The sequence below is a fragment of the Cyphomyrmex costatus genome, unplaced genomic scaffold, assembly GCF_001594065.2.
Source record: "Cyphomyrmex costatus isolate MS0001 unplaced genomic scaffold, Ccosl1.0 scaffold538, whole genome shotgun sequence".
NCBI lineage: Eukaryota > Metazoa > Arthropoda > Insecta > Hymenoptera > Formicidae > Cyphomyrmex > Cyphomyrmex costatus.
Window position 1 is genome coordinate 27,926 of NW_017279598.1, and position 23,636 is coordinate 51,561.

At 30.2% G+C, this 23,636-nt stretch overlaps 1 protein-coding gene across 1 annotated transcript in view; it reads right to left on the reverse strand.

The window, feature by feature from the left end:
• Neto (Neuropilin and tolloid-like) overlaps nt 1-23,636 on the reverse strand; it is an 80,514-nt gene that overhangs the window by 11,858 nt on the left and 45,020 nt on the right. Inside the window, exons 4-7 of the mRNA XM_018546311.1 lie at nt 16,668-16,928; nt 13,461-13,618; nt 12,085-12,325; nt 9,923-10,038 (exon numbers count right to left, since the gene is read on the reverse strand). Coding sequence (XP_018401813.1) covers nt 9,923-10,038; nt 12,085-12,325; nt 13,461-13,618; nt 16,668-16,928 — 776 coding nt within the window. The remainder of the gene's footprint in view (nt 1-9,922; nt 10,039-12,084; nt 12,326-13,460; nt 13,619-16,667; nt 16,929-23,636) is intronic.

Consider the following 23,636-nt stretch of genomic DNA (forward strand, 5'->3'; position numbering starts at 1 on the left):
GAATAAATCGGTAATAAATATTTTATTTTAACTGTAATTTCGTATTAACCAAAACTGACGGTAGATCTATTGGATTCATTCAATTATATTCTTCATGTTACGTTTGCAAATTTGAGTTAATTTGAAATAAAATTAATATTCATTCTCGTTTTATGAATTACGTCATTTTAGTTTAAATTTATTAGTGCCTTTTAATTAACACAAGTTAATGTGTCTTAGACAGATTCAATTAGTAATTGTATTACATATTTTAACGTCAACTCTGGAGGGTTAATGTTCATATTGCCTAACGTTATAATTATGTATAAGAATATTGCACAGGTTTTCTTTTATGACAAAGGTTCATATTATATGTCTGAACACATGATATCTTTCTACTGTTTCCCAGCAGTAGTCTGACATTGATTCTAGTAGTTCTGAGACTCTGAAATATGATGATCATCCTCTCTGAATTCTCGTATCAGTTTTTCTATTAACATACGGTTTTCCTTTTACAATTCACGCTGCTTACCAGCGCGATGCGTACTTTCAGCTATTACGATGCTGTCGTGTGATAAAAGGAACGAATATCCCTTCCGCTACACATCGATATAAAATTGGATGGAACTCGCGGGCTTTCTCGTACACCGTGAGAGCGTATAGGTCGCGATTTTGTCGCGCGTTTCGCCTGTAAGAGCAATTTCGCGGTCGAGTTCTCTCGCACGGACAACAATGTTATCGTAGCTGCCGTACTTCGTCTTTGGTTTACTGTCAATAACCAATGGCATACCTCCGAATAGTTTATCGGAAACGATGCCGGAACTGATGCCTTGAACAAATCCGTGATTATGCGATCTTCGAACTATGTTTACTTATTCATTTTTATTTACTTATTATGATTATATAGGTTTATATATTGTACAATAGCAAATAAAAGAAATGCACGACTTTATTTTGTCTACAGCATTTTATTCAATGGTATAATAGATTTTTATGGTACGTTTATATTATCAGATTGGAAATATATTATATTAAAAAAAAATTGTATGATATGAAGTTGAATATATTTAATGATATTTTTAAAATTAATACATTTTTATTCTGATATGGTAAAATAATTGATAATATGCAGACTAACATTATAATCAACTCGCGGTGGCGTGATTAAATAATAATTAATTAATAATGTGTGTATTATCATATTATAATTCTTTCCGTATTGATTTAAATTTTTATATAGACATTTAACACAAGACAAATAATATATTAAAAAACGACATCGATATTTTTATTAAAAAATAAAATATTTAAATCGCGCGTTCTATATTTATACTATATTATATATATAACCTGAAAATTCTATTAGCGCACTAACAATTTGTTTAAAAATATTAATTAAAAAGAATAACCAAATATAAGTTTTTGTTATTTCAGTTTAATATTGCAATAACAATATGCACAGAGAAAAAACATAACAATATATTTTTAGTAACAAAATTTTGAAACTTTATAAATACACGTAAAAATTCCATTAGAACATACATGTTATTATCCAACACCATTTTGCAATACGAGTGTGAATGAATTTCTAACGTATTTTTGCTTGTTGAATACAAAACTATTATATCACTTAAATTTGACTATCATGTGATAATTTTGAGAAAAATAATTTCAGAGACTAAAAACAAATGATTACAGGTTTCTTAATTTTTTTACATTGTATTAATACAACCAAAACTATTAACTTTTTGCTAAAATTTTTTGTTCTTGAGTTATATTACGGAATTTATAAAAGATTACAATCTTTTTGTCTCATTTTTTGTGTTTTCAAATTCATATTGCTTTTTGTTCTAATATGATCCAATATCATATATTACATAAGTACAAAAATACTTACTCGTCTTTTCTATATATGTATGTACATATATTAAACATATAAAAAGAAATTATTTTTAAATCGCATTAACAAAATTTAGAAAAAAATTTGTTGTTTATGCTATAACGTTATAAAAATACTCAACATCATTATTTTTTTGGTTTTTATGTCTTTGTATTTTATGTATATTTATGTTAAATATACCTGTTCAAAATAAGCTTTAAAAATCCTATCTTTATATTATTTTCGTAACTGTATAATATTTTATTGTACCGAAAACTCTCATGTTTGAGTTAATTGACATCTTCAGGAATATTTTATAAATTTTAATGATTTTTTAAAGATTCACGAATGAGCTAAGGATGAATAAAATTATATTCATTTCGTAAAGATCTTTGGTGTTCGTACTTTGACTATAAGCAGTATCGCGTTTCTCTGTCCGATGATAATAATCTTACAGACAATTAGAATATTATATTTTTCGAATACTAAATGCATCTTGCATGTACATAGCATATGATATAAAGGATAAATAAAATTGCAAATGAATAAACAAAAGTGCAAACCTATCTATCGCATAAATTTAACCAGAAAGTGAATTCTAAAATCAAAAAGAATTTCGTAACGCAACGAACAGATATTCTGTCTAATTTTTTGCAGGACGCGAAAAACAAAATTTAATAATAAAAGTAAAATTAAAAATATGCGCAACGTGAAACATAATATAAAAATTTTAAATATTGTGGAATAATCATTGCGCGCATGTTCCAATGGATCACGTTATTCTTTTGCGGCAGACACATTCGCTAGTGGATAGGATTACAATTATTAAAAAAAAAAATGTGTAACTAGCTGTATGAAAGTGCCGGTGCCGGTGGTCGGGGAAGGTTCGGGTATGAGAATGCACAGACAGGACGGCATTTTTGACTATTACAGTCTTTAATTTAATTAATCGCCGTTTTGTGCACGGCTGAATTAAATTATGATGTGATAGCATGTAACGCAAAATGCAAGAATCTATTTTAATTTTGTCGTGATCTCGTTTTTGCTCATCCAGTTTTTGAAGTTCAGAAAATTTCACATTGCGCAATTGTTGTAGTATTGCTAGAGACATATCGCAATTACGATTATTGTGAGTGAAATTAGAGCCGTTCATTGCATAGCATTCATTATATTCAATTGCGGAATAATTTACGAGCTATACATATATCTTTGAAATTACATTGGTATAATACGAGGTATCTTCTCGCAGAGCGTCGCGCGATGTAATTACTTAGAAAGAGAAATAGCTTTCCTCTAAAGAAGAGCTTATTTGTAACTAGAATCGAGTATAATCTTTAGACTGACAAGAGTGTTTTTTTTTGTCATTTGAGTACTGCTAACTGCTGAATTATTTTTGTAATATGAACGCAAGTTACGAATAACAACGCGAGACGTAAACGTTTAAACAAAATTATTTATTTGTGCTTCTTCTTCTTCTTTGTTTCTGTTGTTTAAATGAATACAAACTTAATGATACATTGATAGATATTCAAAAAACATGCGGTATATATAATTTAAAACCACCATTTTTGAACAGAAAGCAATTGGTAATAATATGAAATGCACAAAACGTTTGGTACAAAGAATCTCAAAACTACCTGTTCTTGATGTCGGCATTAAAGCAATCCTGGAATGTATTAAGTTCGGTCTGTTAGTGAAAGAATCAGAATCAGCGTAAAGAAATGAGATTTAATTCCGGTCCGTTTTAGGGGCGTTGATCTTTTTCAAGCATTTTCACGAGGACGCACTCATTTATCGATAATATGAAAGTAAATGCAATATTAGAAGTGCAAAGATAGAATATTATATGACTTCAAATCCTTTTCAACGAAAATGTCACACTGCTTAACGAAAAATTAGATAAGACAATGGTAATACAATTATAATTACTTTTATACATTAGAGATTCGGACCAATTACGTTTCAAATTCTGGATTAAAATCAAGCATATACATTTTAAGTTTTAATTAAACCTCTTGTGAACATTAATATACTAAAAAATAAGAACAAGTAACAATAATATATTAAATTTTCATTAACACATACAGAATTAAAGAAAATAAAACTTTCATTTATTTAAGAATATATTTATGTTGTATAATTAGTCTATATATATGATAGAAACTATTAATTTCTTACAATCAAAACTTTTAAAGAAATAATAAATAGCTATATTGGTAAAACAATAACTGTATATCAATAATATTCGTAATTAATCATTACTAAATTAATTCGATATGTTGTTTATCATTGATTTATTAGGTGGAGTGTCGCATTCGAACGTATGTACGTGTTGACGCGGTAAACAGACACCTCTCCATCGCAATAAATTCGACACTATATTGCGACTGACAAGTGAATGAGAACGTTAATTTTAAACTAACAGAGCGGTAAAGCGTGTATTGTTTGTAGTCACAGCAGAAGATATTAATAGTCGTTGGTCATTTAGTTACAATCGCTTGCGCGAATTAAAATTACCTGCAGCATCAAATACGGCTCATAAATAAGCAAGTGTGTTTAAGATAGTTAAATTACATTGAAAATACATTAGAGAGAGAACTTAACAAATCAATAGATGATTAGAATCGGATTAAGGTTTTTGTTGCTCCTAGACAGGGAAATCCTTACATATAACACGCTCCAACCATTTAACCCTCCAACAACCGTGTGCTTAAACAAAAAAATTTCTGCAAGGATTGAAGTATAATATTAAATAAGAGCTTAGCTTTATTATTTATTTCATTATTTTAAAAATTTGATCTTTATGCTTTTTAAAGGGCAATAACTATTCGAATTAATAATTATTTGTAAAATCAATAGTTAGGCAATGATGTTTTTTACTCAAATTACATCAATTTCATATCAGTTTCATAATCAACAAAAAATTATAATTTTCTGCAATTTTTTAGCTAATTAATTAACTAATAAGTGAGATATGTAATATATTTTATTATATATTGAACAAACGTACATACGCATATGCGCGCGCGCATACACACACCCCCATATAATATAATTTATATAGTTTAATTTAGGTACACGCACAATAAGTTGCTTTCTAAACTACATAATTGATTTTTACTTTATAAAGAAATTGGTTTCACTTAAGGGGATTCTAGAGTGATCAAATTTTGTCGGGACTTTGCAGATCGATATAAATCTCTGAATTTACTGAACAGAATAAAAAATCCTGTTAAAGGATTAAAGTAGACGCAAAATTGGTAGATGTTGCATTGGACTTTACACTAAAATCGAAAAAAGGTTAAAAACTTACATTTTTTCAACTCGTAGAACTCTCACTTAACGTAGATTACCCCAATACAAAAGTTTTATAGCTCGTATGGACAAAACGACAGTTCAGCATCCAACGTTTTATGTACACAAACAATACCGAATTTATGAAACTAAGATTGAAAATTTAAAAAGAAAGAACTATTATATATTGACCTATACCTAAATTATGAGTAAATAAAGCTGAACGGAGGCTTAGAATGTTAAATAAAGTAGCAATTATGTCTAACAATAGGTATCCGATTTTGCTAGAGATGATGTTGCAATATATGTTAGATAAAGACAGATGTATGCGTTTGAATAAAAACGATAATGTAAAAAATTAATTATAGATGTTACTATTATCGACTTTTCATTCTAAATTGTTAGGAATGAATCTTCACTCCCAAAAGTTCCAAGAGTAATAGTTGAGCCAATTCAGCTGGAGCTTCTTTCACTCTTAGAGTATATTCCAAAACGTTTTTTCTGAGGAAAATTTTATTCAAAATATATAGTGCACGTAACTAATACTATAGTACTAATATATAGAGTAAAGTTCCTCGGAGAAGACATTTTGGAATGTAGCCTTCGATAGTAAAGACTCACTCCAAGCAAGAGTTAATTTTCAATTTAATCTTTTTCTTTGTAGAGTGAAATTTTATCTTCCGAATAGAGACTGAAATTTCATTGTGGTAAATGTTAAGTTCAGCCCTCTTTCATCCAATCTTGACAAAATAAGGTTCATTCAACGTGTTTTTGCATAAAACAAACAAATCTAGTAAAAAAAAGGCTTGTTCTGCTTTACGAAGCGAGATATTAATCATTAATAATTTTCCTTGTTAAGTCAAGAAATTTACTTCTTAAAAGAGTGAAATATTATAAAATTCACTCTTGCAGGAATGGTGCAACTATCACGTTCCTTGGAGTGAAATCTCACTCCTAAAAATTTAGAGTATTTTTATTTATAGAATTTTAAAAAATCTGTACTACCAATATCGATCAAGTTTGGCTGTCACTCCAGCATGCCTTTTATAAGGACATTCATCAATTTTTATGTCTTTTTGTCTTGCGTATCTTCTGACATGCCCAATTTTTTTTGCTTTAAATTAATTTTGTGGTATCTTTTTTTTTAATCTACAAGTGCAATTTGGTTAATTTAATGGCAAGCTTGTTAGGATGAGTTTGTATTTTTATTTTATGTCTTTGGATAGCATTTTTAATTTCGTTTTTGACTATTGGTATCCCTAGAGATTCTTATGTAAGATCTCGTTGATGACAAACCATGGAACATCAGCAATGATATAAATTACGTATAACAGCAGAATAATTAATGATTATATAATTACGTTTTTCTCGTGACAAAAGACCTTTTATTCCAAAATTGTTATCTTGGAATTCATTACCCACGATTTGTTCGATTCGTACGTCATTCCCATACTCTATATACATTGCATTCAGCCCGAATGAAAGAAACGATCAAGATAAAAATCTAGAATAACATCGAGGGAGTCGCGTGCGGCAATATCAGGAGAGCATTATTCGCCGTTAGATTAATATCCCGTCGGTGGCATCGTGCTGTCGTTTCGCCGTTGCCTTGTTCTGGTAGTCTGCCAAAAGCGCGTAGTATTGTACGTCCCGGAACCGGAAACACCCACCCGTATAACCGTCGGGCCGCACATCCGAATATCACCGAGGGAGAGAGCGCCCTTGGAATTGCGCAACCTCGAGATCGGGACTCACTGAAACCCGGACTAAAGTGGGCCGCGCCCGTTGCAAAACTTCATCCGAATAAATTAATTAGCCCGGTGCTACAGGCAGGAATGAAAGCAGAAGAGACGGAGACGCAGGACAGAGTTGGAGGAAGATTAAGTCACAGAGACGATCACAGAGACCTCTCGTGGGGTCGTGTATGCCGGATTTGTGGTATATGTTACTGATAAATAAAAGAGTGTAAATCTCTCAAGAGTGGCTACATTGTTCCAGGATACTGAATACACACGTCTATATATGAAATTATTATACACACACAAATACTTAATACAAATCTTTACTATAGCGGCTTTAAATAAATATTTAAAGATTATAAATTTTATGACATATTTTTTCGTTGTTGATAAATAATGATTTCAAAGTTTCTTTATATAATTTATGTAAGCTTCATCTCAATGTGTCATTTAAACTTTAATTAACAGGACAATTAATCCATTGAGAATAAGAATTTTCTAATAAAAAATTTATGGAAGATTTTGTTCTTTTAGGGTTTTAGAGCCACTGAATTCTGGCCTTAAAATCCTAAAATTCAAATTTAAAAAGTCTGATTATTATAAAATTCGATTTCTTGAAAAAAAGAAGTTCTTGATATCTCTGAGTTTGAATTAGTCTGAAAATATCGAATTTTTTTTTCAAAAAGACAGTAATCGCTATGCAAGATCTAGTGACACAAGACTTATAATCAAAACTTGAAACTTGATGTTACTTTTCGCAATTAAAAACAATCTAAAACTGCAGAGTTTTATAATTATAAAATTATTTTTTAGAAATTCCACTATCATATTGGTCTACTATTTCAAATTTTTGTTATGCTTTGACCTCATATTCGAATAAAGCATTAATTACTAAATTATCTCATAAACTAAGGGTGCGCTCGCTTTTTACACTCACATGCTGTAAGTATCATTTCATTTTTGTTATCTACTAAATATTAAACAAGGATGATACTTACAAACGCTATAAGCGCAAAAGTAAACGCATCCTAAGTTTTATAAAAGTCGAGCAAGTAGTTTATAAAATGAAAAGGAATGACTCTAAATGGGGTCGCCGGTTTACAAAAGGTTAATGTTTCTCTTAAAAACTCAATTTTATTTAATAGCGTCAAATAAAACTACTTTGAAGTTATCACTGAATCATTATGTTTATGACTGCCGAATGTTTTTTTATAGCTTTTTCTATTGTGAATTAGAAAGGAGATACGAAAGTATATATAAAAGATCGTCAAATGATTACGTTCCATCAACGCGTCACAAGGTTTTGGGTTTCATATCCTGAAACCCAAGTTAGGCGTTACGAAATGAACTTTCCGAAAGCCGTAGATAATCCCAGCTAAAAGACTACAAAGTTCTCGAGACGAAGTACTCTCAACGTTTATCGTTAGTTCATGAACTGTTCACCGTGTTCTAAAGAGACTGCCATTTGCACCATGAAGGTAATTATTCCTTCTACAATCACTTCATATAGATCATCTCGAGAATCAGGTTATAGTTTCTTTTTTAATGTATTACTACGTCAAATAAATAAAAATGACAATTTTAGAAATGCTGTATTTAATGTAATTATAAATCGAACTTGTTAACATTTAATTGAAGACTAAGTAAAATCCAAAGTTTTTCGTTACTTTCCCATTTTCTCACAAAATAAATTAACTTATTAATTTTATTTCGTAACTCATTATTATCTTTTTATTGCTATCCTCATCTTTTGTTTTAAAAATTAAAGAGCCTTATGTTTTCTTTGTTGCGTTTAGGGATGATAATTAAGTAAGCTATATTACTTGTTATCGTTACTTTTTATAATAGTAATTTGGTATGACATTACTATTTTTTGTGATGCTAACGATAACATCAAGGTTGAAACAACAACTTTTGAAAATAACTCGTTACTATATTACATATTTCTCGTTAAAAAAAGTAAATCGTTATATAATGTTATCGCTACTGTCATGAAAAATTGTCATTACCAAATCATTATTATAAATAAATAACGGTAATGCAAGTAATACGTCATTTATCATCCTTGATTATCTTAATAATAATAATAATAATATTTCTTAAATAAAATATCTTTATGATTTTTTTACTTAACAAACAATAATTAGTTAAGATGGAAATTAAATGTCAATAACATTTAATAAATAACAACGATAAAAATGAAAAAGTCACTTAGAAAGCAAAGAGAATAGATTCACGTAAAAAGACAAAAGCGGCCTATAAAACTGATTTTGCTCGCAATTAGAAGAAGCAAATTGCTGCTCCAAGATTACGAGTTCTGAGATGCCTTGTTCGCCCAGCCAGTTAAACTAGAGGGGGCCATAAAACTTCCCTCGAATAAATTAATTAACCTGGAAGATCAGGAGCAAGTAAAGTGGAAGCTCGGAGAGCAATTAAGACGACGCGACGTATCGTTCTTGCTGCACTGTAATATTGGGTACACCTTCGTGGTACAAAACAAGGATACACGCGAATGGTTTTAGCGGGCTAACAAAAGATGTTACTGGATCGTAGCAAGTGATAACATTATTTGGAGGTGCAAATAGCGCGACACTGTAAGATTATGTATTAAACTCTTTCATTTATATTCTCAACGGTAATAACATTAACATTTGAAACACAGACTTCTCTTGCTTAAAATTTGTCTTTGGTAGCTTACATTAATATCATTTTCAGGACTTCGTAACTCTTAATTTGAAATGTCAGAAATACCATAAGTTACCTTTATACTTCGCAGTCTAAATTAATCTCACACTCTGTGAGCTTGCACTGTTTCACGCGATTTAACTTTCGCAGTTTACAATTTGTGAGAAGATGAAAATCTGTAGAGCAAGCGGTGAAAATCTATGGAAAAGAGTAAAGGGCAAACGAACAGTATGCACGGGAGGATGCGACTCGTGGACGTGCCGGAAATGGTCGAAATTCGGGAATTGGACAGCGTTTCGTTAGGCCATGGAACGGATCTATTGAATTTGACAAAGCTAAAACTCACTTTGCACTTTTCTTCCTCTTCGTCCCACTTGAAACGGCAGTTAATCTTGTCATTGCACTCCAATTCTGCAGCAATGCACGTTGCGTCCTCGCAATCGTACTCGTCGTCCCTACATGCTGCAAAATAAAAAAGAAAAACCGCGAATGTTATAGAATCAGTGAAAAAATGTTGAATGTATACAGAATGTATCGAAATCCTAAAATTTTCTTCTACTTATTTACTTGATTAATTCTGTTTACGCATGCGCGTTAAACGTTAAATTTTTTAATCATATTTAAAATCAATCTTTATTACACACAGTACAATATAAATGTATAATTTCTACTTATATATATAATACAAATCCAATGTTAATATACGTGAGATATGTAAAATTTTCAGCAAATTTATAGCGAGATTAAATAATTCCACCAATAAAACGTGCTTCCGTGAAATAATCGTGATAGTCGGCTTTTAATTCGCATATAGGAATGGAAAATTGTGCCTAAGGTCTTATCCTTCGATGGCTATGTGTTGGAGTATAGTCGCGAGCAAGATATTAGTTCCGCGTTGGCGGCAGGTGTAGAAAACCGGAAATTCTTCTCATGCCATACTAGAACCCGTGTGAATTCCGTACACGTAACTGCGATTCTGCGGGCCACCTCATTTAACATTCAGACAAGTGCGCTGCTATTAATTTGAAATTTGATTCCTTTACTCAAACGATTATCCCCAACTCCTCGCTAAATGTAAGATGCTTATTGAATAAGACATATAATTATAGGCAAAAACACGAAAATGTAAGCCTTTGCCTTCTAATAATCCAATTCTGCTTGCCCTTTTAGAAATATGTCGATTGGTGCATAAAGCACTTATTTTAAAAGCGAGAATTTATTTTAAAGACGTAAATTGAAATTAAAATACAATATCTTATTAAAATGTACAGTAAACGTATATTGATTTTAATTAATATCTTATTTAACTGTACTTTATTCTAAAAAATTTTGTATTGATTTGGAAATAGTTAGCTATCAATTATTATTGACAACAAAAAAAAAACGGAGCCATGTTTAAAATATTTTTAAGCGATTTTTATCTGCGGAGATTAACGGTATGACTCGTTAACTCGAAACAGAAGTTGCGGCGACAACTGCGTTGCTGATTGCGCAATTCAGAAAACAATAAAATAAAAATCTATATAGTATATAAATTGGACACACACATGGGGAAAAAATTTTGTGAAATTGTAGCAGATATTTTTGCCATGTAGAAAATTTCTGCGTTGTTATCGCAACCGCAACGATAGCTCAGTTGTGTAGTTTGAACTGCCAAAAGCAAATTGACGTTATACTATTTCATTGTTGAAAACTGTCAGAAATATCGGTTATATGATAAAACATATTTCAAGAACACTGACCGTAATTTTTAGAGTATTTAAATTTTTTTCTAAAAAAAATTATACATTTTTTATTAATAGTTATATTTATCATTCTTTATTTGATAAATTTGTTTTTGTAAATAATTTATAAAAATATTTAAATACTTATTTTATATTTGTAAATAATTATTAAAACAGAAATTAGCTCATAATTTATTTTATTGTCACAAAATTATTTATGCATACAAATGATTTTCTATAAAATTGGATAATTAGTATTAATTAGTAATTAGTTAGAGAATATTATCTTTTGATAATGAATAATTATAAGGCATGATGTAAATTCATACTTTATTAAACCTTCATTAAACCTAATATATTCACATATATTATTCATAGATGATATGCTTATATCGTTACGTTATTTGAAATTTAAATTCTATCTGTGACTCACAAATCTCACGTAAACTTGTATAATTCTATTTTAATGATACATGTAAAATGTATATATCTACATTAATAAAATCTATCGAATAACACTGCGATATAAAAGTACACAGTAGAGAGACATATTAGACGTATAGGGATATTAATCGGTTACAACACCAGCACCATAATTTCGCATATTGATCGTATACTTCATTATAATACATTTTGAATAACATTTATCTATGCACGTTATGATGATGTTAATATTGATCTTTAATGGCAAGTCTATCTACTCTTGTTTGAAGTACATCATTTAAAAAAAAGGCATTTGATTTAAATACATATATTTGTTATTACAAAATTAGCATAAACTCACATTTTTCATCCCTATCTCTAACTGCAGTTACCACTGCCTCGAAGGTGCTGTTGAGAGCCTTTGGCTCTGCATAGAACCTGAAGTGGGCGATATTCTTCGAAACGACAATGGTGTCAGCAATACTGCCGCAAAATTTCTTCGTCCTTGAGACTATGTCCGTTTTTTCTGGGAATATGTCTACAAAGTTGGCCTCGCACTCATTTGGATGCTGCAGACTGAAATTGTCTAGAACCAGCAGAATCTGAAAATTTCATGTGTTTTCATTTTCCTAAATGCATGCACGTTGCATCGGTTCGCTGCTCTTGTACAGCCGAAATTGAGTTTGAAAAATTCTCATAATGCAATTAATTCTCCGCAACTGATGAGTTATTATTGGATTTACTCAATTATAAACCTCTTTTGTCAAAAATGTTAAGTAATTCAAGTTTTTTTTATGTTACATCTGGAAATTTTTATTACCATATTAAAATATACTTAGTATTCATTGTTTTGTAATGTTATTTTGGTCTCTTGAAATTAATTAATATTTTTTTTATTAACATAAATCAAATAAATTTTACAGATAGCTATTAATTGTATTACAGATTTTAAAGTTAATTCTAGAGGGTTAAATGACATCCTATTTTGCGATCGCGTAGAAATTTCGTTATCTATATTAAAACCGTGAAATTGTGCACACGAGACAAAATCAATAAATAAACGACAAAAAGAAAACGCATCAAAGTCACTAGAATGCGAGAAGTAACTACGTGTATAGAATTCCTCGAACGTAATAACAGCGAACTCCATATTACGACATTGCTGAAACTTTTTGAAAATATTGTGGCTTGTAAGAAATACACGTGAGAACGTAACTCTTCGTCACCTCGGGTTTTGTCGCGCGTTTTGAGAAAAAATGAATAATTTTGTACATAGTTAGGAAAATATATTAGCTTCATTAACAATTTTAATAATAAAGTTTTGGAAACTAAAAAATTCTTCTATGTAGAAGCAGATGCCGTTATCAGCCGCTATGTAAATTGTGTAACGCGGACGTATCGCAGATAAAGTATTTGCATAAAACCACTCCGTTATTTCTACGCTACGACAGCAAAGAGCTATTGTAAATCATTCAGAAATGTGTTACTTTAAGCGGAACGACGTTTGAAATCATGTTGCTGTAGGCCAATAACAAACATTCGTATCGATTGAATGCTGTAGTAAAATACACTTGAATCAAATAAGTACCGTAACGTTATATAATGGTAAGGAAATATTAAGAGAAACGTTTTATACTGTGCTTTAACTCATCGATATTAAATTTTCAACAATGATATCATATATATATCTCAGTAATTCAACGACATATACTAATATAGAAGAAGAAATTCTTTTACCTTCCATCCTTCTTTCACTTGAATGATCCACATGCAATCCAACGGGAATCCCTCTTTCTCGGCCTGAACCTTCCTGTCTTTGACGAGGTCGCTATGAATTATCACCTGCTTACCCGTCACATTAAATATGCACGGTTCTGGTTCCGGTGGTATGCCCGCTGTGAATCATACCTATTACAGTTCTATACTTTCCCTAGGCTCGCACATCAATGCTCGTGTATTTGAAACTTGTATATATGTATATTTATCTATTCATTTTATTACCACTATAATATTCAACTTATACAATAAAAATTTATTTAGCATTATTATTATAATTAATAAATGTAAAATTTAAAAGCTTATTGCGTTTCATTAAATAACGATATGTAATTAAAATTATGCTGTCACTTCATATGACTTTCATATTATTCTATATTTCAGCATTTTACAAAATTTCTATATGGATTATACAAAAAGTAATAATATATTCATATGCGAAGTAATAAGAGATCTAGTATGTTTATTTAATCACTCTGGATTAATTTATGCGCCGTATTGAAGTTTTTAAATAGTTTCTTATTTATAAATAATAAATGAAAATGCTAGGCTAGTAGATACGATAATTATGGTATGACAATTGTACTCTCTCCTCTAATCATGATTAGACATAACTAGTGTTAATCGCCACTGCTCGTATTCAATTACATTGTTGCTTTATAATAAAACAATGGTTATATTTGACACTATACAGTGTCAATTTGACTCTATATTGAATCAAATTAATGTTTTAATATAAAACAACGACATATTTAGTGGGAGCAATTAGCGACATTGAGTTAAATTTAACGCTATAGATTTTATAGTGTGACAAAAAAATAATCAACTTATATCAAATATAAATAACTGTTATAAATAAATAGAAGAAAATCATTTATATAATTATAAAAATAAAAATTAAGGATTAATGTCAGACGAATAAAGTATTTTAAAGTAATCAGATATTAAAGAATATAAAAATATGGAAGATTTTGTTGATATGTTATTTCTTCTAGAATTCTAGATAAATTCATTTAACGTAAAAAAAATATTGCACAATGTAACAATTATTAAAAAATATTTTATAACGGTTATTATTTAGAAAATTGCACTAAGACCACCATTTTGCAATACAAGTATGAATAGTCATTGCTCAAAATTATTCAAATTGTTATAACTCAAAAAATCAAAATAATTCAAAATGCATTTTAAAGATAAAAGTTGATACTTTGATGTATTAATGAAATTATGCAAAAAATCTGACTGCCAATGTCACATCTTAAAAATACTTAAAATTGTTATTTTTTGCCTCTTTGACATTTTTTCAAAATTATGATAACTTTTGCCAATAGATTCATGTTCAGCAAGTAAAAATCGGCAATGACTATTCGCAATTATGTAGCAAAAAATGATCCAATTTTGTCCCATAGTATAATTACTAAAAAATATGTTTTTATATTTAAATCATTGTCGCTTTTTTTCCCTTTTTTAATTATTAACATCTAGAAGTTCATAAAACATGAAAAATAAAGTGTTTTAGTTTTTAGTGTAGCTGAAGTATTTCAACAATTCTCCTTTTAATTAAAAATTTAATTAAAAATGTATATTAATAAGAACATACCCTAACAATATTAAACAAACAACATCCACGGTACCGGATGTTCCAATATTGAAACTTCAATGAATGAGTTAATCAACCACGCAGCGAAATAAAATTTTCAATGTTTGATCTCGCATCTATCTCTACTGCTCACTTTATACATCGGTTTAAAGATCGCACGGTTAAAGCCAGAAGCCAGTGGTCGTTCGCTGGAAATTCACATTGCAGTCTCTTGTTCTCCTACTAGCTGACTATGAATTAATTTTGACCTCGCTTGCGGCTGCATGTCGCTTACTGCCGTGAATTATCTATTTCTCTCGTGTCTCGTGATTTTCTGAACAATGATATCCGACGAAAATTCTCGATTATTCACGATTGGAGTATATGATCCAGAATTATTAATAACGTGCCCGTCACGTTATCTCAATTTTCTTCGAGCATTTAGAACATCATGTTATATTATAGAAAAAAATTATATCCGTTCAGTGTATAATTTTATCAATTAAGAATATATAGTTCTAACTATAATATTAAAATAATATTTTTTATGTTGTACTCTTTCTCTTTTTTTCATATTCTCTATATTTGTTAAAAATGTATTGATTATAACTTTTGTTTAAAAATCTTTTTTCTCGTTATTTCTAGACTTTTACTTTAGCGTTTATCATGAATAATATTATATATATAGTTTTTAAGATAAAGTGAATCAACTATGTTTTCGTACCGTCGATTAAATCATTATTAATCATTAGAATAATAGACGATAAATTAGTTTCCATTATCATTATGTCGGATTAACTATTTCAGCAACAAGTTCTCTCTTGTCAAATACGTGAGAATCATGGAAATAAGTATGAAAAACGGAAAAGCTAGGATACGATCTCGTTATTGATCGGTTTAATCTATGATTACGCGGCGAAAGAATATATCTTACATCCCAGGAGAAGATTTAGCTAGCAGTAGATCAATGTTAAGGAGAATCGGAGATAAATTTCTGTCGCATGCCGAAGGAAGAAAGGTATCAATAAAATTTGCAATTCGAGAAAATTGTGTAAATAATCAATTTTTCTAGAAAAATTTGTCAGCATTTTATAAATATTATAAATAAAGATAAAATAGATTATATATATATTTATTAAAATAATCTTTTTTTGCTAATAAACCCCGCGACATTGTATTATTTATTTGTAAAGTTTATTTGTATTATTTATTTGTCCTCTATAATAAGAGTCTGGATATGAGTTTCAGTTTTGTATATGCAGATTAGTAATTTTAACAAAATCATGCAAGACAAAAAATACACGCATTTATTATTTCTTTCTCTTTTTCATTTTGCTCTATCTTTTTCTTACTATTTCTCTCTCTCTCTCTCTCTCAGGTTAAAATATAGTTAATCAATCAAAAATAGCTTTCTCATGTCCAGATTTTTATTAGGTCTTTATTTGTATGCTTGTTTATGCTTTATTTGAAGATTTGGAAATTATTAATTTGTATTTATAATAATTATATTTTATATAATCAAAATTAGTTCAGAAAAAGAGATTAAAACACATTTATCAAGAAATATATATTTTGTGACTGAGACTTACGATAGGTCGGTCTTGGTATTGTGCTCCACACAGCCTTAAATCCCTTGCCTTCAATATTCTCATCGCTGTGGAATCGCAGCCAGAGGTATCGCGTTTTCGATGTGATCTCGGGAGGAAAATTCGTGCCGCAGAAGTTGCCGAGAAGATTAGAGTAACCGTACTGACCGTCACGTACCTCTAGGAAATCGAAACGGCAATCCGGGCTGTCTTCGAGCTTGAACTCGTCTCGAAAATCGAGCTTCAGTAGCATACCTTTGTCAGCTGAAACAAAAGAAGCCAGAGATGCACTGTTAGTGAGTATATTGTAAAGAGATGCGAAAAGCAAAGAGGGAAGGAAACAAACTTGCCTCATGGGATGATGATAGAGTTGTGATAGAGAAGTGTCAAACATCAAACTAGCAAATGTAAACTTTACACGTTCAATGGCATAACATTGTTTAGTAAAACGCTTCTTTTATATAAATACTTGTCAATTTTACATATATGGGAGACCGGGGTGAAGTTGGCACACAGCCTTAAGTCATGAAAAGTAGAAACTGTATGGACTAGTCATTGATATTAGGAGGATCCTCACAGAGAACGTGACTTTATGTAGCAATGTTGGTAACGGAGTTTGGTTAAGTTATTAGCAACATTGCAATTTTTAAAATGATAAATGTATATATATTTTATAATATATAATTACATACATTTGAAAGTAATTTTTCTGACACAAAGAAAATTTTCTTTTGTATACATTTTAACACTTCTACAATTATTCAGGTACGCGATCCTAAGTTAAATATATTGAGTACAAATCCGTTGTCGATTTCATCATTTTTGTGGATTGTTTATATGTTTATGCAAAACGAACGCTCGGAGCAATGAACGAATCGGTATAAAAGCACCGAGGCAAAATCGGCACTATGCTGACTTTGCCCTGGCGACTTTCGTTTTTTTTTTTATTACAAATGCATCGCTTTTTCTTCATTACAGTAAAACGGTTCGGTTTTATTATTCTCGTTGAACATCTCCGATGACAGTAACGACCTGCGTTGTGTGCGATCTGGAAATGTATACTCGATACAAAACAACAAAAAATGCATCTCATGCAAGCGTATAGCTCACTGCAAATATGTACTCACATTCGATGTAGTTTTCACGTGTTTAAATTGCTTTCGATATTGGAAGAAAATTGACACTTCTGTAATTTTCTTTGGCTATCACTTTTTCAAATTTAATTACACTTTTTTAAATTGTATTTCTTCAAAATAAGTAAATAAAATATCTTTATTTTTCAAGAGGAACATAATATAGATACTTGTATTTTAATTCTAGCTTGCACATAGGGCGCTGATTTTACCTCGACAATTTTGCGATTTGACATTTGAAGATTTTTTATATCATATTTTCTTTATACCAATAAAACAAAGCAACGTGGACTAAAATTGCCTGGACCAATTTTATATAGTGAAAGATTATTTTTTTTAACGATATTATTTGTTTAGTTAAAAATCTTCATTTTATTATTAAAAATTGTAAAAGAAAAAATAGTGCCGACTTAGCCCTGATTTACTCTATATATACAATACACATATGTAAAAATATGTAATTATTTATATTAAAAATTAATATATATATTAATTAATTAAAATTTTTTCCTATAAATGTAAATTTTTTGCTATTTTTGCTATCTATTTGTTATTATCCAGAGTAGTATCTAATAATTATTGATTATTAGGATTAATTACTAATTGTAAGATAAATGATGACAAAAGATTTATTTTCTCTAACTTATTTATAAAAAGCAACGATTTTTCTCTACTAACATATATGAATATATAATACAAGACATTATATTATTGCAACGAAAAATATGTGTTACTTTTTATTAAAAAAATATTAAAAGAAATAAAATTTTTGCCATAATTTATCTTAATAATTATGTGATAATAATAAATAAATTGATACAAAATAAAAAAGTTTAAACAAAAAAAGTAGTTTTAGTTTTGGGCATTATGTAGCATTCGGAGTAATATAGTACTTTAACTTCAAAGTATTTAATGCACAGTGAAAACAAGCATTTATTCCATTTTACTAATTTAAAATGATAATAATTGTAATGATGAATATATATATATATTTACTTTAACTACGATTTCGGTTAACCGATGACCGCGATCAATATACAGATGCCGCGATATTTCGCAACTCAATGAGCCAATAATTATGCGTACAATTTGATATTTGAAAGCCCGCACGAGCATATGCTCTGATATTATATTATCCTACGTAATTTATAATATCATTATACGTAATGACAGCATATCGTTTCAATTATAGTAATCTTATTTTGCTTTAGTTCTTTTTCGAAAATATAAATAGAACGGTATATGGAACATATTTTTATCTTTACTCCTAAAAACATTTCACAGCAAGAATGTCTTTTATGGTCAGATGGTTTACAGTCGACAAATATTCCAATATCGTTAGTCTCGGAAGTCAGTCTGGCTCAGAGCCAAATTGTTCGTCAGGAACTGTGACACGAAGTAACATTGTTTTCTTGTTGGTTACCACATTAACGCTGCTGTGGTAGCGTTTACAAAGCATTTTTTCGTATAATATGTATAATACTTATGTCAAAAGGAACGCTAGTAACACAGTTTCCGTCATATGTATCGTAGTCACATAAATAAATAAAGTTTTTATATATAGAGAGATGTACATTAAATAATCCATCGTGACAAACAAATACCTATATCATTAATTTTTTAAAAATAAGTTTATTTAATTTTTATACGCAAATTATTATTTTTTATACTCTTTACATATTTTATTTTTCATTATTTATACGTTTTATTTTTTCATTAAACCATATTAATAGTTTAACATTACCTATTACCACAAACATGTGCACCACGACAAAAAGACATTATTCTCAGAAAATCGCGGAGGCAAAACGTGTCACCATTATTTCCAGTAAATTTCTACTTACGCGATACGATCTATAATGAGACCGTAGGGATGCAAATACGGCTTCACTTTCCCTGCACGTACGAAACTTATCCGAGAATTATTCAGGCGAGACCGATCGTTAGGATACGCTCTATCTTCCGGCTCTAGTTAGATGTCCCGGTTTCCCGCTACACATCCGTGTGTTTGTCGGCACAATCGTGTGAGTCGTCAGTATATGGACCACCAGTTCATTTGACTATGTGCATTTAGACATCACCCTGGGCAACCACAGAACCATCCTATTATCCAAGTAACATGCCTTTATACGTGTCTACACGTTATTGAAACCACGATTACTGAATGTTTACTGCATCCATGCAAAGATAAGAAACTTTTTACTTAATGTACAAACTTTATGAAGGTTAATTTAATGTTTGAACTTTATCCTACTTACATCTCAAATTATTAATATTCTATTTGTTATGACAAATATTTTTAAATGAAACTTTTTGCCATTGTTTTGAATCATAAACTGATCAATCTGGTTTTTTTATAATTTATATGTATCACAAATAATGCATCAATGTGTGATCAAGGAGACATTGACACTCTCAACCATATAGAGATTGTCGATATATTTATTCTTGGATATGAATAGTTTTCAATGCGTTCTCAAAAATAGTCCGTCTATTTTAGATGTCAAGATTGCGACAAGAACGCCGTTATAGAAAAACCTTCTAGGTAATCTAGGTTTAAGTAAAATAAATAACAATATGTCAAATAAAAGCATTAAAATTTAAATAGTAATTCAAGCTATATGCATACTTAAAAAGCGTTTTTCAAAATGATTATGGTATATAAAAACGCGTAAACAGACATTATTAATATTAAATATTAATAAGTAATAACAGTATTTTAAATTAGTAAAAAGAAATCAAATAAATGCTATAAACTCTTGTAAATGGTTTTACAATATTTATTAATTTAAAAAAACAATTTAAAATCATATCAAATTTTAAACTTTTATTTTTCAATTTGTATGTTAATTACATTTTTTACTTTTTTAGATTTGGACGTTTATTAAATATACTTTGACCGTTTGCTTTGGGAAAAATAAAGGAACTAGATTTGAATGCTGCTATAATGATGAAACTGTATCACATAAAAACATGACAAATGTTTTATCTCTGTTAGATCACCTGATATCAAATTAAAAGTACGATATATTATTCTATTTATAAACATCGTTGTTGTAAATAAGATATTGCAGAAACATAAATTAAATAATTTTTTATGACCAAAAAAATTTCATGACTTATTCGCTCAAAAATTTATTCTAGAAATTCATTGCGCAAATATGTTTGTCTTTGCCAAGCAACTTTTATTAGAATTACAAATATTTAAAGAATTTCCGGAGAAATGATACAATGCCAATTTTTCAGATGCGTCATTAGTGGCAGAATAAATATGGATCATTACGATTTATGTAATGTAATAATTTATAATTCAGTCAGTTCAAAACATATCCATTCCATAATATTTCATTTTATTAAAAAAAAATAAATATTTTTGTATATATATATATATATAAATTATAACTGTACAATAAAGAAAAAAGTAATAAATATGAAAGTTATTGAAGTATGTATTAAAATGTTTTCATTAATTTCCTAATATTAACTTAAGTATAAAGCTTTAAAAAATATTAACAATATGTTAGAACATAAATCGTCAATGCAGAAATAACATTCGCTGTTCTGTCTCATGTATGATTGACGAACGCTGATTACAGCAGTTACAGCACCAAACTTTTCCTATGAATGAACATTTGGCCTGTTTCTTTGAAAAGCTCACGCATCGCGTGACTATTCGCCAAGAGCATCGCGTAACAACAATAATTTCACTTTCTCGTGTAAAACTCGATTTTGAGGAGAAAAATCGCCACGTTGAGATCGTGCTGGAAATATAGCGTCGATTACGGATGCCGCAGAAATCGCCGCACGTCTTTGCAACCGGATGTTCTTGCTTACGCGCGCTGCATTCGAATGACGACTGGATAGGGCCTTCCTCTGGACTTCCTTTGGCAAAGACATGCACTCCAAACTAGTAAGAAAAGAAAAACGGAAAGATAGACGATCACTAGTGCTTTTGGAGTAAAAAGTCTTAACGAACTTTCTTCCGAGGATTTGGCTACTTTAAAAAAAAAATAAATGTATTTTAACTATAACGTTTATTTATCGCGAAGAAAATTATGGAATTACAATGGAATTATGCCTTTGTGCAGTAGAGATAATTTATAAAGAATAGCGTATATTTGCTCTTTATTAAGTAATTTAAAAAATATTAACAATACGATGTGTAAATACATCTTAATTATAAATATAACATATTTTAAATTAAATCTTATTTGTTTATTTATTTAACGCCTGTATATAAAGATGTAAATCAAATTTTTCAGTTTTATATTTCAGCAAAGTTGAGTATATCAGTTCAAAGTATCACAAAACACTCCAAATCTTTAATATTTTATAGTTTGTATTTAATTAGACACTATTTTTTAAAAAATAATCGTTATTACATTTACAAATTTTTTATCATCATAAATCCCTGTTATAAATTGGTAATTCTCTTAGATTAATCTCATCATTTTTTTTCTAGAAGATAATGAAAACAATTAAACGATCAGAACACCGATTATAAGATAACGACGATATGCGGAGAGAAACCTTTTACAATGTAGTGTTCAATAGCTCATCTCTTATGATTGCACTATTACGTTTCCGTCGTCAGACTGGGACATCGTTATGTCGACCTAAGCCGTAACCCACTGAATTTCATTTCGCTTGATAATATCTAGTCCGAACTCGGCACAGAGCAATGCGAAGTCTCATATCGCGAAGTCATCGTTCTAGTGACTCGAGCGTTTCTGCGAAAACGGAACAATTTCTGTCAAACAGGAAGCTCCTCACTCTCGCTGGTGAAATCCTGACGGTAAAGCAACATACATATCCGCTTCATGCTGTCGCAGTTTACTGTAGCGTATCTGCACCGAGTGCTTCAATTTGTGTGTGAGTGCGTATCTTTGTGTTCATATATATAAGACCTCCAGCCGCAGGTCGTCTCCATCTCTGAATTATTCTACTTTATCATAACTGCATGGGTTTCTCTTGATAATGAGCGGTACTTTCGTGTTTCTCTTTCTCTCTTTGGCGAAGCCATCAAATTTTCGGTGGCGTCTTAATGGGTAACCTCCGCAATACCGAAGAACGATCTCGCAATACACCCCGCAATTAATGCCAAGAAAATTGGATCGAACCGGAAAAATATCGCAATGCGATTGCATTGGTTTCACGTACGTCGTTAAAGAAGCATGCGATTGCGAAGAACATAATTTTTCCCGCAATTTGTGTAATTGGATGATATCGTTGATACGATTTTATATGAATGATATAAAAGTGCATAAAAAAAGATAATTGAGCAACAAGATAAAGATCATTATTGAGTTCTGCAGGAAATAATTATAAAGACTATTTCAAATTTACCAATCTACTTCCGACATTACGAACATTCCACTTTTTCAAATTCAATTACTGTTTTAAATAAACAAATTAAAAATTTTCGTCAGGATTTAATAGCTTTACTTATATTATAAAAAAGAAACAATCAAAGCATCGCACAGATCGTGGGTAGCTCCCTCTCTGTAAGGCACTCAATAAAGCAAATAAATAGTTTTACGTTTAAAATAAAATACGGCATCGTAAAAAAATAAAGAGTGGCTCCCTGCGAACATTCCTTTTTTTTCCTAATGGCAGCCAGGGTACGTGGTCCTCGTAGTAACGATCGACGCCTCCCTTCGGGAGGCTATCGAATTTTCCATAGAGCTTCACTGAATAAGGGTGAGTCTCGCATGGTTGCCGGAAGTTGCACAAGCTTAACCGCTCTGTTCCAGGAACTCCTGGAAAATGGTGCATCCCCATACCATGTTTCCTCGACTAGACTGGATGTTTATTGCAGTGCAATACTGTGTGAGGTAAT